This window comes from Artemia sp. Qi Xiang Cuo, chromosome 5, assembly GCF_049724085.1.
Source record: "Artemia sp. Qi Xiang Cuo chromosome 5, ASM4972408v1, whole genome shotgun sequence".
Taxonomy (NCBI): Eukaryota; Metazoa; Arthropoda; class Branchiopoda; order Anostraca; family Artemiidae; genus Artemia; species Artemia sp. Qi Xiang Cuo.
Window position 1 is genome coordinate 39301597 of NC_142798.1, and position 14621 is coordinate 39316217.

Below are 14621 nucleotides of genomic sequence, written 5' to 3' on the forward strand. Positions count from 1 at the left end.
AACAGTACTTGATACTATCCTAGTGCTTAAATCCAATAATAATAATTTACCTTTATGCTTATCAGACATATTTCAGGTTAGTTCTAATTGCTACACTTACGATACTAAAGCGAGAAATGAACCATCAGCTTCAATTGCTATTACTACGAGGTCTAAGTTTTCGTTTATTTGTTGAAGAATAAAATTATGGAATAGCAATGGTAACAAAGTTATTTACATAAAAAGGTTCTTAAAATTTTGAAATAAAGTTTAGAAAACAATGCACATCGATTATAAAATATAATTTATTATCTACTTTTTTATGGTTGCTTGAGGTGTGTGGAAGAGTAGGCTATTGTAGAATTTTAGGATTGTTTTTTTTTTTCTTTTTATTACGGCGATTTTGGCGAGGAAAGACGTATGTATTGATTTGCATTATAAACATCGGTTGTGTTTAGTTAGTTCATGCTTATAACTAGTCTCGAGGGAGTTCTTATTTCTGGCACGTCCTTAGGATAACTTGTTTTTGCAAGTTCACTCGTAGGTCAGAATAGTAGTTGCTGAGAAGTTGTTTTTCATGTATATATGTGTATGCATATTGTTTAGCTACAGTTTGTTAATAAACAGAATTTAAACTTTCCCAAGAATTTTGAATCAGATATCTCTTATGAGATGAATTTTCCGGACCAGCGATTAAACCCTTAGAATAACACTCTCCATTCCCTTCCCCGTCTCCTGGATGGTTCGGGTGACTGAGACATAGACTTCATGGAGTAACACTTAAAAAGTAACTGGACTTTAAGTCACAAACTTAAATCATTATTAAAATATTTTGCGTAAGCTCCAAACGTCATTTGATGAATTGTTTTTGTAGTGCAACGTGCAATGATAATGTCAAAAATTAATCTTCTAGCTTCTAATCCTAATATAGAAGCTTTAATAATATCTAGAAGTTGTTTAGCTAGATCAGTGATTCCCAAAGTGGTCCAGGTGGATCCTCAGGGATCCACAAGAGACTCGACAGGGGGCTTCTTTGAAGTAACAAAAATAGGGGTTAAAATTCTTAAACTTTGGGAACCTCTCAGCTAGATGAATGAAACTTTTAGGGATGGATCTACAGCAAGAAAGAGGCACTAGAAAGAAAGGTGTTTTCAAGCCGACACCACCAACCCTCAATTTTGCTGCTTAAAACTTGGGTTAACTTTAATTTTTTTGGCAAATTCTTCAACGCTGCTTCTCTAAGACTGCCGGCCATGGCAAAAGGGTTCTTAAAATTTTAGCTCTGTCGATTTCTAAGTCAAAATTTAAATTTGTCTCTGAGCTAGGCCCAATTTTCATATAATTTTTCAAGCGTTAGAAGTTAGGAAGTTGAAGAGTATTATGAGACGGAAAATGCCTCAACAGATTGTTATTTGTCCTGTAAGTCAGTTTTTGAAAATTTATCTAGTTTAGATAGCGGAGAACTAAAATTTTGGCTTGGCTTCACCTATCAATTTGTGCAGATAATCTTTTATGAAGCTCAGCGACTGTTACTCGTAAAAACGGTGACCGTAATTCACTGTGTCATCCCACCAACAGCACCAAGCAGCGAAAGATTTGAGTGATTGATTGCACCAATCACTTCAATTTGTAATTAATGCAGTCAACAAAATAAGAAGCAATGCGTTGAATCCGTCTTTATTTGCACAATTATATTATGAAAATAATGAAGACTTCCCAAGACTGCCCTTACATACTGAAGTACGCTGGTTGTCAAAAGTGCACGTTTAAAAAGATTTTACTCAATTTTTCAATCAGTTTTAGAGTTTCTGGAAAATAAAGATCCAAATTTAAAAGAAAACCTTATCAATTTTAAAGCATACATCGCGTGTTTGGCAGGTATGTTCAAAAACTTTAATGACATTAACTTACAATTAAAAGGGGGCAGATTCAATTAAAACAAACGAAGGGCGTAACTCCAGCTTTTTATGGAAAACTGAAATTTATGAAACAAAATATTAATGGGCACGAATTTTCCCTGTTTTCAAAATTGTCACAGGTAGAATGCCTTGATGAAGATATTCAGACACACCTTCAACATTTAGTTACCCTGCATGATGACTTCAAAATCAGAATTGAAGATATTATGACGATGGAGATACAACCATGGATCATCAATCCATTTGAGGAAACAGAAGTGGAGATTGTTATACTAGAAGAGGAGCTACTCGAACTTAGCACTAACGAGGTACTGAAGGCGAAATTTAAAAGGGAGTGTCAAATATTTCGGCTGCAGGCAGAGCTACCCAAAAAATATCCTGTACTGTGGGGAATTGTAATAAAATTTTTGATAGATTTTCGCTCGTCATATCTTGTCGAAAAAAGTTTTAGTTTCGTTACAAACTTTTTAAGAAAAAGAAGAAGAAGAATGAATATCCCAGATTTGCCGTTATTCCTAACAAAAATGAAGCCAAACATTGATAATCTCCAATAAATTCATCAAGTACATCCTGCCATTAAAATTGTGAATATTCTGTTATTGTCATAATAGAATTTATGTTATTATTATTTAACTTTAATACTATTACCACTGCTATCATATTACAACGTAACATGAAAACAATAATATATTAATAGTGTGATAATTAAGTTTTTGAATAAATACAACACAAGAATATATTATTTTTATTTTTATCATTCCGAATGGGGGTTTTCTAAATAAGATAAGTGAAAATTTATCAGTTTCTTGATCTATGAGAAGATCTCAAAAAAGTAATGTAAAATGGAATCCCTTGCTGGACTGGCCAACATTAATTTTTTGCCGTCCACTCACAGCACAATCAATTAATTATTTAATCAATTAATTTTCACTTTCTTTTTCAAAAACTGTTAATTCGAGGTTGAAACTAACCCACAATAAAAATTTCTATAGTTAGGTCGAATCTTCTCATCTGTTGTCGAATTTTGGAAATATGGTACAAACGTAGCTAACAGAACTAGCAAAATTTTGAAAGTGGTCCATGAGAAGAAAAACTTTGGGAACCTCTCAGCTAGATGAATGAAACTTTTAGGGATGGATCTACAGCAAGAAAGAGGCACTAGAAAGAAAGGTGTTTTCAAGCCGACACCACCAACCCTCAATTTTGCTGCTTAAAACTTGGGTTAACTTTAATTTTTTTGGCAAATTCTTCAACGCTGCTTCTCTAAGACTGCCGGCCATGGCAAAAGGGTTCTTAAAATTTTAGCTCTGTCGATTTCTAAGTCAAAATTTAAATTTGTCTCTGAGCTAGGCCCAATTTTCATATAATTTTTCAAGCGTTAGAAGTTAGGAAGTTGAAGAGCATTATGAGACGGAAAATGCCTCAACAGATTGTTATTTGTCCTGTAAGTCAGTTTTTGAAAATTTTGTTCCCAAGCAAAACCTTTTTCTGAGTCAACAAAAAATCACTGTCCTGAAGGGGGAAAATTGAAGGTGGATAATTCAAAACCAGGAATAAAAGTCATAGAATAACCACATTATGTTTACGAAAAGCCTATATCCAAATGTCTTGTTCAAATATTTACTAAAACAGCGTAATTAAATACAATCTTCAAGACCACCCCCTCCCCCCGTCTAACCAGCTACAACGCCAACGATTTCGATTAGAAAAAGACTTCAATTAATAAAGACGATTCATTAAAAAGAGACTTATAAAGGTAACAAAAAATCACTATTGATGAGAGCTTACCCGTTTCCATTTGCCAAACATATACGGAGCCATCGGTACACCTCACCATCATGAAATCATCTAAAGGCCTCCACTTTATAGTCGATATGGGATAGACATGTCTAGAAGCAAGCAAAACAAGCTTCCTCTCTTTGAGATTGAGAATAGCCGCCGAATGATCCCCTGCTATACTGCATATACTTGATAACACCCTTTGCTAAAATTAACAAAACAAATAAAATACAATTAAGTGCCGATTTATATTGAGATAAATCGTCGCTATCACGTCTAAGGGTTATTTAACATTTCACACTTCTGAGATAATTGCCGAAAAGTATCTGCTACGCCGTTCTAAAAGGGAGGATTAGGAGGGCAATGTGTTTTTAATCATTCTTTGAAACTCTTGATTTGCATTATATTGGTTATCTTGCCTTTGAGAAGAACTAAGCAAACGATTTTTGGCAATTATTTTAGAAGTGTGAATATCTCAGACACAAATTTAAGGCCTGAAAGCGACGACATCCAACACTGAGATTCAGTCCATCTCAATATCGGTATTACCAGAAACTAGTTAAGGCCCATTCACAAAAAGATTTACTAATACTGGGATTTAACTAGTCCTCATTTGAGCTAATGAGATTTTTCCTAGAATTTTCCGATTGGCCGAAACATTTTACGAAAAATTCCGATTGGCTCAAATTAGCACTAGCTCATTCTCGATACTATTAGATCTCGATATGAATGGGCCCTTACCAGACCGTAATACCTATTTATATTTTGAAACCAGTCAATGCCAGTGGCCTAAATGCACTTTTTTTTCGCCTTTTTTCGGGCTCCGCCACTGAAGATACGGGTTATTGTTCACTTCAGCTAGGCAATCACAAAAATCGGAATAATATTTTGAATGATCACTCTTAAGCAAGAAGATTATTAAAAGATTTTTAGTTTGACAGGAGGTAGTTCTGAATTTTGGTTATTGTGTCATTGTGCGGTGGTGTATTCAACTGACTTTATTTTACACCGATTTTTGTAATCAAACGATTCTAAAAACTAGCATTAACTGACTCATACTGTTAGAAAAATATCTCATAGTGTTAGTAAGTAAGTTAGTAATAGGCTTATGAGTCTAAAATCATGGTAAGACTTATGATGTTAGTGACTAATGACTAACCCTAAAGTCTAATGATCAATAGTCCACGAGCCTAACACCTTGGTTAGATTCATGGTGCTAGTTGGTAAGTTAGTAATAGGCCTTACCATTCGGACGGATCATACACCACGACTGATATAATCCTCGCACATTTTTGAGAATAAAAAAGAAAAATTGTAATAATATGACCACTTTTTCCCGTTTTCTTATAAAACCCATTCTAATACCAGATATATTACTGACCCCCTCCCTTCTGTGATTCGTACCTGAGTGCACTTTATGCTTACAAAACACAATTTTCTGAATAATAGTTTGACATCTCACATCTAATTAAGTTCAAATACATTATGCTTTAGGTTTTAGGCTAGGTTATAATTCTAGATTATAATCCATAATTATGAATTCTAGCTATATTTATGCGCGACCTGTTCTGCGTTCAAACAATTTAAAAAATGATCCTGAAAAAATTTTCAGAAACTAAAACATTTACAATAATATAATCGAGTTTTTTTTTCCGTTTTGTAAGCAGCTTAGCATTGAGCAAGACAAAGTTATACAACAAAAAGTATTTAAGCTTCTTTATAATCAAAGGCTTTTGTCAAAACAACATCTGACTCATTTCTCCAAACTAATTTAAAAAGCCATGATTGCCAATATTATTTCTTTTTTTTTCTTTTTTTTGCCATTCGGAGACGCGTTCATTATGTAGGTTTTAATCTGCAAGAGTGGTGTGAAATATTTTCATTGTGACAAGCTATTTTATCCACCAGTTATCTTGAGGCAGTCTTTTAAATCAAGTGGGGTGCGAAACGAAAAAAACAACAACTAACTAGTGCGCTGAAGTTGAAAAAATCTTACATTGCACAGCGGTAAAAATGATTCATAATAAAAGGTTCAAAACAAAACGAAATCCATTACCGAAGTGCAAGTGTGTATGGTGCCTCTTTGAAAAAAAATGGGTAAGTTTAAGAAAGAGCCCCAAAATGAATACAAATATAAACTAAAGAGAATGAGAGCCGTTGTGTTGTAAAATATTGTCAGGTTCATGCACGATGAAATATCCATGAAATACAGTAAATGTTCCGGTGTAATTCCGGTGAATATTCCGGCATTCTAAGTTTATTTATTGCTCTACTTTAGCTGCCACCTCAATACTCGTTTCCACCAAAAATAGTTCATTTTTTCACCCAAAATCTAAATCTGACTAAAAACAAAATTTGGGCTTTTAAAAGTTGCAGTTCGTAGTTACTTCACTGTTGAAAATGCTAGCAATTGAGGGTACAAGATCAATACCAGCTTATATCACCTAAGACTAAACGGTTATACCTTGACGGTTATAACTTGATAGAACTGAAAATTTCCATTTAAATAAGCTTTAGGGCTAAAGTATTTTAGGGCTACCAGTTCAATTCTGTAAAGAATTCAATGATTAAGAATAATTCAAAGTTAACTTGCTTAGTACATTAAACTTGCTGAATTACAAAACGTGTGCAAAACCAAAGAGGGGATTGTTATTTAAGGGGGAGGGGGGGGGATACAACTAAGAAATAAAAGAAGCAAATTACAAGACACATCATAACAGTCTCGTGACTTTAGGGAGAGGGCCAAAGGTCACCCTCTATCCCCTCCCCCTAAATATGTATATTGCGCTGTTCAAACTAGGGCAGTTCAAAATAGGCTCAATTCTTCTTACAGATTAAAAAAAAAAATATTACGTTGGAGCCTAAATTAGAGTCCAACTTTAAGAGTTATGGATACTTTGAGATTAAAGAAACTCTCTCAATCGGATTCATAACAATGCATTAGAAGTGGAGGCCTGGCACAAACTACACAAATTAAATATCTTACACTACAATTAGGTGGAGGCACTATAAGTTGTGTTATTTCACCAGCCTGAACACAAAAACGATGAAGCAATGCTCCTGTGTGTAGATCCCAGAGACAAGCGCTAAAATCAACACCACCTGACATCAGATACGATGAATCATAGCGATTGCTAAACTGGTGTGGGTAGAGCAAACAAGTCACTCGTCCTCTATGCCCTTTCATGACAAGAAGGGGTGGAAAACCTAAAACACAAGAACAGGAAAATAAAAACATTTTTCTAACTTCACTTTATTCACAATTAAAACTAGGCCCACGGTGCCAAGGCCTCGTGGAGTGTTGCAGCAACCCTGGCCCATGGGTCAGATTGCGAAACAACAAATGCAACTATATATCCAAGCTAATAAATATACATGCTTCCGTATCACTTTTTTAGATACGCTATGATTATTGGAGGTTGTGAATTGTAAGGTCAACGAGTAATCACAGAAATTTCGAAATAGGTTCTGTGTAGGAAGTAATCATCAAACTCTGTATCTGCATGGTTTTTTTTTTCCTGCATTAAGACTATGTAATATTTACTATGTTACTATGTACTATTTACTGAACATCCATAAAACGATAATTGTGTAAACTTTTATTTCTTAGTGTAAGGTTCATTTTCAAATATAGAAGAGAACATGCCTTTTTGCCTACTTTTCATGGCATTAAACGTGTTCAAAATTATTTGATATATGAAAAGTTGAACTTCGAACTTAGGGCATTTTACTTAGATAAAATGTATGGAGTCGGGAGAATCAGAACTTCAAAAAAAAAAAAAAAATCCATTTGGAAAACCAATGTTAGTTCCAGTTCTTAGAAGATCATAATTCATGCATCTGCGTTGAGAAAAAATTTTACACGCCTAGAACAAATTGTTACCTCTAAGAAGTCAAGGAATTGTTAGAACATCAAAATCTGTCAATGAGTGCTTGGAAAATAGAATTCTACCTTGTCTAGAAAAAAAAGAAAACAAAATTGACGTGTCATGACAACTTTGAATATTATTCTAAATGAATGAAGCAATTTCATATATAAGAAAGTTCATGTCTTCTTGTGTGATTTTTATAGTATCAGTTGATTAAAATACAAAAGAGCATTAATCAAAATTTCAGAAAGCAACTAAAAAATCGGAATTTGGCATAGGGGACAAACTTTTCCGCAATTATTTCGAAGAAATCTGGAAGAAATACAGATATTTGTTCTCCAGTTCTCAGAGGGATACGTTAATGGGTGCGAAATAAAATTGCTCTGAAAAATTTTACCTTTTCATTTGAGGCAGTTTTGCTTTGGAACCATGTACAACACGAGGGAAAAACTTTTTCTCTTGACAACTACGGGGTATTTACGAACTTCACCGGATCTTTTCTGCCCGGTTTCACGATTCCCATACACAGGAAAAATGTCGAGTTTGCACCTCTTATCACTTCCGAGCTACAAACAGTTGATCAAGAGAAAAAAACAACAGCTGCGAAAGAAGTATTGGTACTCCGCAACACAATAATGATCAGGAAATATTTAGAGCAAAGGCCCTTGTGGCCCGAGCTTTGACTAAGTTTGGTGAATCCCACCATGGCAGTAATGATTAGGAAAAAGCAACAAAATTCATGTTAGTTCAAACATTTCATGTTCAAATGGTACGTTCAAACTTTGGGAAAAGAATGGTATATTCAAAAGTAGGTTGGAACAAAAACTATTCTATCACAATAAAATAAAACAGACATGCAACAACAGGAGGATTTCGTGAATCACAGGCAGCAAACTAGCTCCCTAGGTAAAGAGCTATAAGCCTCCAATGTATCATTTTCTTTTTCCCGGTCGCTTCATAAGGAAGGAGCGGTTGTAGAAACTTCGGAAAAAACCGTTTCTATTCAACATTGAAAGTTCTAGTTTACCTGTTTAAGAGTCTAAAATGACTAGGGGGCCACCAAACCCCTCCCGTGCCCTTTTCTGTAACCCCAAGCTCCAGTAGCCCCCAAAGACATCCGATAAAAATTTTGAAATTACAATTTTGTCCAAAATAGTCGAAAGATCCCACGAATATGCTTCTGGGGTTGACAAGACAACCAAAGCTTCTGGGGCAAGGCTTTAACTAATGCACTTAATAAAAAATGCTTTTGTAATGGAAAGGGGAGCTTGTTCAATGTTGGGTGTGCAATTGGTTCGACATTATCCCACACTACCCACACTAAAACATTATCCCACACTAAAAAAGGGGGTCCAAATAAGATTTTCCCGGCCGCGTCGCATGGAAGGAGTTTTCGTAGAAACTTGGGAGGGGGCTCTTTTGATTGAAAATTGAAAATTATAAGGCCCTTTTCAAGGGCTGAAAGTAAACCAGCTTCTCTCCCGTCCCCTTTTCTACTATAAAACCATTCCCCGTAACACCCATAATATTGGATCAATGTCTCACGAATGGCTTTGGAAATAGAGTTGAGACTTTCAGAGAATCTTGTGGCAGTCAAGTAGACTTCAAATTTTAACTTAAGAGAGGCAAATCGAAAGACATTGTGTGTATCCAGGTCATCGAAATAGCGTATCTGCAATATCTCGAAAACAGCTTAGGATTTGAAGTTAAAACTTAGGCCCTTTTCAAGGGGGTAAAATAAGGACGATGTGGGGCAAGGAGATTTAATATTCTTCTGCTGGGGGAGGAGGAGGTGTAAATTTGTTTAATCTCTTATTCAAAAAAATATTTGTGCAATATAACATCCTATGGAATTGCCCAAACGTCCCAATTATTCAACTAGTCTTTTAATTACAGAAAGCTGTTGTGATTAAGCATCGGCACTGTTTCTGTTTTCGGTTCTGTTTTCAAAGTACCTGTTTCTGTTCTGTTTATGCAAAAAAAAAGAAAAAAAAATTAAGACAATTTCAGAAAAGTTGCTCATGAGCAATAGCAATCTATGTTTCCTCGTAAAAAACCAACTGTTTCAGGTTTTATTGACATTCATTTTCGCAACAGCATGTAATATCCTTATACATTCATAGTATCTTCAATTATGAGAAAACAGCTTTTGCATCATTTTGTTTAGATAAGGGTAATCCAATAATATTTTTATTCTTCGAATCTTCACTTGCGATGCCGAAAAAGCAAATAGAGCTTGCAGTACTTTGATCTTTGTTCAGCCATACATTATACAAAGACCGAGGAAGAAGTGAAGTCAGGATTAGGAAGCCATATAATTGTATAGCCATATAAAACATAGGTAAGTATTACTATGCAAAATATAGGTAAACAGTATAAGAAGTTATTTTTTAAATATCACATTATAAGATAGGCAATGGGTTGTTATTTGGATGACAATAACTGTGTGTCCTCGCGGATGCAAACACTACACCGAAAAAATTGTTACTGCATTAAATTCAGGAAATGTTTTTTCTCGACATTTGCCTTTTAATGGATTTTTAAATCCCCTCCAGTTTAACTTCTTACTATCACACCCCCACTAACGTTTGGATATACTCCAAGGTCATAAGCAAAAAGTTTGCTATTTATTATTTGTTATTATTCTGTTAGTGAGAAAAAGGTAAAAATAAAAAAATAGTGGAAACCGTAAAAATGAGTCAATTTTCGTTCATAATAATGGCTATAACCGGACATCAATGACGTAAATTGGGGAGGGGCCTTTCTCCCCTAGATTCTTTGCCCCGTTAGATTTTGAAAAAAAAACCTTTTGAGTGGTACTTTAGTAGAAAAAAGCGGTATTAGCCTACAATTGGGGCTATCGCGAAGGAAACATGTTAAGAAAACAATACTTACTTCATAATATGCAGAAAAATTGTAGTTAACAATATTTGATTGCGCTGATATGTGCAAATATGTTGCACATATAAGCGCCAATGTGAAAATATATAGCCCAAATTAGGCTACAAATTTTCCACACATTTCGGCATGCGTTGTTTCAACCCTGGCTTGCACCCATAAATTGAATCTGGACAAACGGAATCAAGAAACAGAAAAATAAATGGGAAATAAATAATTTGGGCTATATATTAGCACATTAAAGGTGGGGGGTTGAAGTTTGGGCGTAGAGTGAGTAGAAGTGACCCTAAAGCTCGTGTCACGCACCCCTGCTGCCATCTACAATTTAGTTTAATGCTGACGGGACATAATTTATTCAAGGATTATCGATCGAGTCTAATGTGGGTGTGTCAAGGTCAATCGATCTGTTGTTGTTTGGCCACGTGCGAATGACATGAGGGGTGATTTACATAATCGATGGGGGAATTATTGATTCACGAGCGTGGGGATGACTGGACATAATTTATTCAAGGATTATCGATCGAGTCTAATGTGGGTTTGTCAATGTCAATCGATCTGTTGTTGTTTGGCCACGTGCGAATGACTTGAGGGTGATTTACATAATCGATGGGGGAATTATTGATTCACGAGCGTGGGGAATTATGAAACAATATGGTCATAGAGTCCCTAGGGGGAAAGATTACGTAATCGCTCAATGACCTCTTTTTCTAAGATCGATTTATTTGTTGTTTCTATGTGTAATAACTCGGGGGGCGAAGGTTACACATGCGCATTGAATTCTAACGGGAACAATGTTATTGATCTAGGACTCGAGGGGGAAGTGAATTTCCGTGGATTTACATAATCGCTAGGGGAAATTATTGATTCACGAAGGGGAAATTATGAAACAAACATGGCTTCATTGTTGTTTGGCTAACCTAACCTGTGAACTTGATTTACATAATCGGCGGGGAAATTGTTGATTCACGAAGAGGAAATTAAGAAACATTAAGGTTTCTTTAATCTTTAGGCCTGACCAGTGAACTTGATTTACATAATCTGCTGGGAAATTGTTGATTCACGAAGGGGAGAATTAAGAAACATTAAGGCTTCTTTAATCTTAGGTCTGAGGGATAAACGTTCTTTAGGACAGAGAGAAAAATTAATATTCTATTTTTAAATAGGGCTTCATTGATCTTTAGTGTCAGGAATCATAAATGACATCACTTGTTATCTTGGAATTATGCGGGAGTCTAAAGAGATAGAAATTCTATTTTTAAATACGGCTTCACGAAGCTTTAAGTCGGAGAGATAAATTGATATTCTAACGAAACCATAATAGTTTAGCTAGGAAAATTTATGAGATGAAGAGATTAACGTAGGAAAGGGTTTCCTAGAAATTTGAAATGTGAAAGTACTGAGATGCCAAACAAAAGGAACACGATGAAATTACTTTTAGGGATTATTTGGGCGAAACCGTTTTATCCATTTTATGGAATTATTTCGGCGAAACCGTTAGAGACGTTGATTTAAAAGATGATTTAAAAGATGATTTTTGAGTGTGGTCGTTATAATACACAAGTTCCATTTGAACAGTGTTGTGAGGTCCCCAACCACAACCCCAAAGAGCCCCGATCGCCCTACCCCGATCCAAAGGGTTCCGATCCCCATACCCCAACCCCGAAGGAAGCCCCCGGTCCTCAAAGCCCCCCAAACTCCCAAAGGCCCTCCACCGGTCCCCCAAAGGCCCACCCAGACCCCCAAAGGCCATCCCCAGGCCCCAAATGTCCCCCAGGCTCCCAACTGTCCCCCCGGACACTCAAAGGCCCCCCAAGCTCCCAAAGGGCCACCGGCGCCCCAAAGGCCCACCCAGACCCCCAAATGCCATCCCCGGGCCCCCCAAAGGCACAACGAGCTCCCAAAGGACCAACGGGGTCCCAAAGGCCCTCCACCGGTCCCCAAATGTCCCCCAGGCACCCAAAGGCCCTCCCGGCGCCCCCAAGACCCACCCAGACCCCCCAATGCCAACCCCCGGCCCCCAAGCCCAACCCCCCGTCCCCAAAGGTCCCCCCGAGCTCCCCAAGGACCACCGACCCTCAAGGGACCCACAGACCCACAAAGGCTCTCCCCGAACACACGTCTTTCGTTGAGGTGTGTTTTCTGAAACCTATAATTTGGGATGTGTAGTTTGCTACTTCAGGCTTTTCTGAGCTAAGGTTTCCTAGTATTTCCTAGGTGAATGTTGTCTGAAACCAATAGTTTGGGATGAGTAGTTTGCTATTTCAGGCTTTTATGAGCTAGGTTTCTTAGCCTTTCGTTGATGTGTGTTGAGTGAAACTTATGATTTGGGATGGTTAATTTGCTATTTTTGACTTTTCTGAGCTAGATTTCTTAGCCTATCATATGTGTGTCCTTTCAGAAAATTATGATTTGGGAGGTGTAGTTTGCTTTTTGGACTTTTCAGAGCTAGGATTCTTAGTCACTCATAGGTGTTTGTTGTCTGAAACTTCGAGTTTGGGATGAGTAGATGACTATTTCAGACTTTTATGAGCTAAGGTTTCTTAGTATTTCGTAGGTGAATGATGTATGTAACTGGAGGTGTAGTTTGCTTTTTGGTCTTTTCAGAGCTAGGATTCTTAGTCACTCATAGGTGTTTGTTGTCTGAAACTTCGAGTTTGGGATGAGTAGTTGGCTATTTCAGACTTTTCTGAGCTAAGGTTTCTTAGTATTTCGTAGGTGAATGCTGTCTGAAACTTATGATTTGGGATATGTAAATTACTATTTCGGGCTTTTCTGAGTTGGATTTCTTAGTCTTTCATAGGTGTGTAATGTCTGGAACCTATGATTTGGGATGTGTAGTTTGCTATTTTCGTCTTTTCTGAGCTGGGTTTCTTAGCCTTTCATAGGTATGTGTTGTCAGAACATTATGATTTGTGATGTGTAGTTTGCTATTTCAGGCTTTTCTGAGCTAAGGTTTTCTAGTATTTCGTAGGTGAATGTTGTCTGAAACCAATAGTTTGGGATGTGTAATTTGCTATTTCCGACTTTTCATAACCGGATTTCTTAGTCTTTCGTAGGTGTGTGGTGTCTGAAACCTATGATTTGGGATGTGTGGGTTGCTATTTCAGGCTTTTCTGAGTTGGATTTCTTAGTCTTTCATAGGTGTGTAGTGTCTTAAACCTATGATTTGGAGTGGATGGATTGCTACTTTTGACTTTTCTGAGCTGGTTTTCTTAGCCTTTCATAGGTGTTTGTTGTCTGAAACCTATGATTTGGGATGTGTAGTTTGCTATTTTCGTCTTTTCTGAGCTAGGTTTCTTAGACTTTCATAGGTGAGTGTTGTCTGAAACCTATGATTTGGGATATGTAATTTGCTATTTCTGACTTTTCATAACCGGATTTCTTAGTCTTTCGTAGGTGTGTGATGTCTGAAACCTATGATTTGGGGGTGTGTGGGTTGATATTTTTTGACTTTTCTGAGCAGGATTTCATAGCCATTCGTAGGTGTGTGTTGACTGAAACCTATGATTTGGGATGGTTAATTTGCTATTTTTGACCTTTCTAAGCTAGATTTCATAGCCTTTCATAGGTGTGTCCTTTCAGAAAATTATGATTTGGGAAGCATACCAAAACTTACACATGCACACTAAAACTTACACACACACAAACACGAAAAATCACACACACACGTAAAAACTTACACACACACACACACACACACACAAACACTTACACACACACACACACACACAAAAAAATACACAATCACACCAAAACAAACATCCACACAAAAAATAACAAGCACACAAAAACTTACACACACACACACACACACAAACTTACACACACACACACACACGAAAACTCACACACACACACGCCAAAACTTACACACACACACATACACAAAACTCACACACACACACACACAAACACAAAAACTTACACATGAACACAAAAAAACTCACACACACACGCCAAAACTAACACACACACAAAAACTTACACACACACACACACACATACACAAAAACTTACACATGAACACACAAACTCACACAAACCCACGCACAAAAACTTACACACACACACACACAAAACTTACACACACACACACGAAAACTTACACACACACGCCAAAACTTACACACACAAACACACACACACACACACACAAACAAACACACACACACACACA

General features: G+C 36.7%; 1 protein-coding gene across 4 annotated transcripts in view; it reads right to left on the reverse strand.

Moving 5' to 3' along the window:
* Window positions 1–14621, reverse strand: part of Rbcn-3B (WD repeat-containing protein Rbcn-3B) — a 289137-nt gene that overhangs the window by 198186 nt on the left and 76330 nt on the right. For all 4 annotated transcript variants that reach the window (XM_089089568.1, XM_089089567.1, XM_089089565.1 and 1 more), the window contains exons 12-13: window positions 6664–6884; window positions 3687–3882 (exon numbers count right to left, since the gene is read on the reverse strand). In XM_089089568.1, coding sequence (XP_088945694.1) covers window positions 3687–3882; window positions 6664–6884 — 417 coding nt within the window. The remainder of the gene's footprint in view (window positions 1–3686; window positions 3883–6663; window positions 6885–14621) is intronic.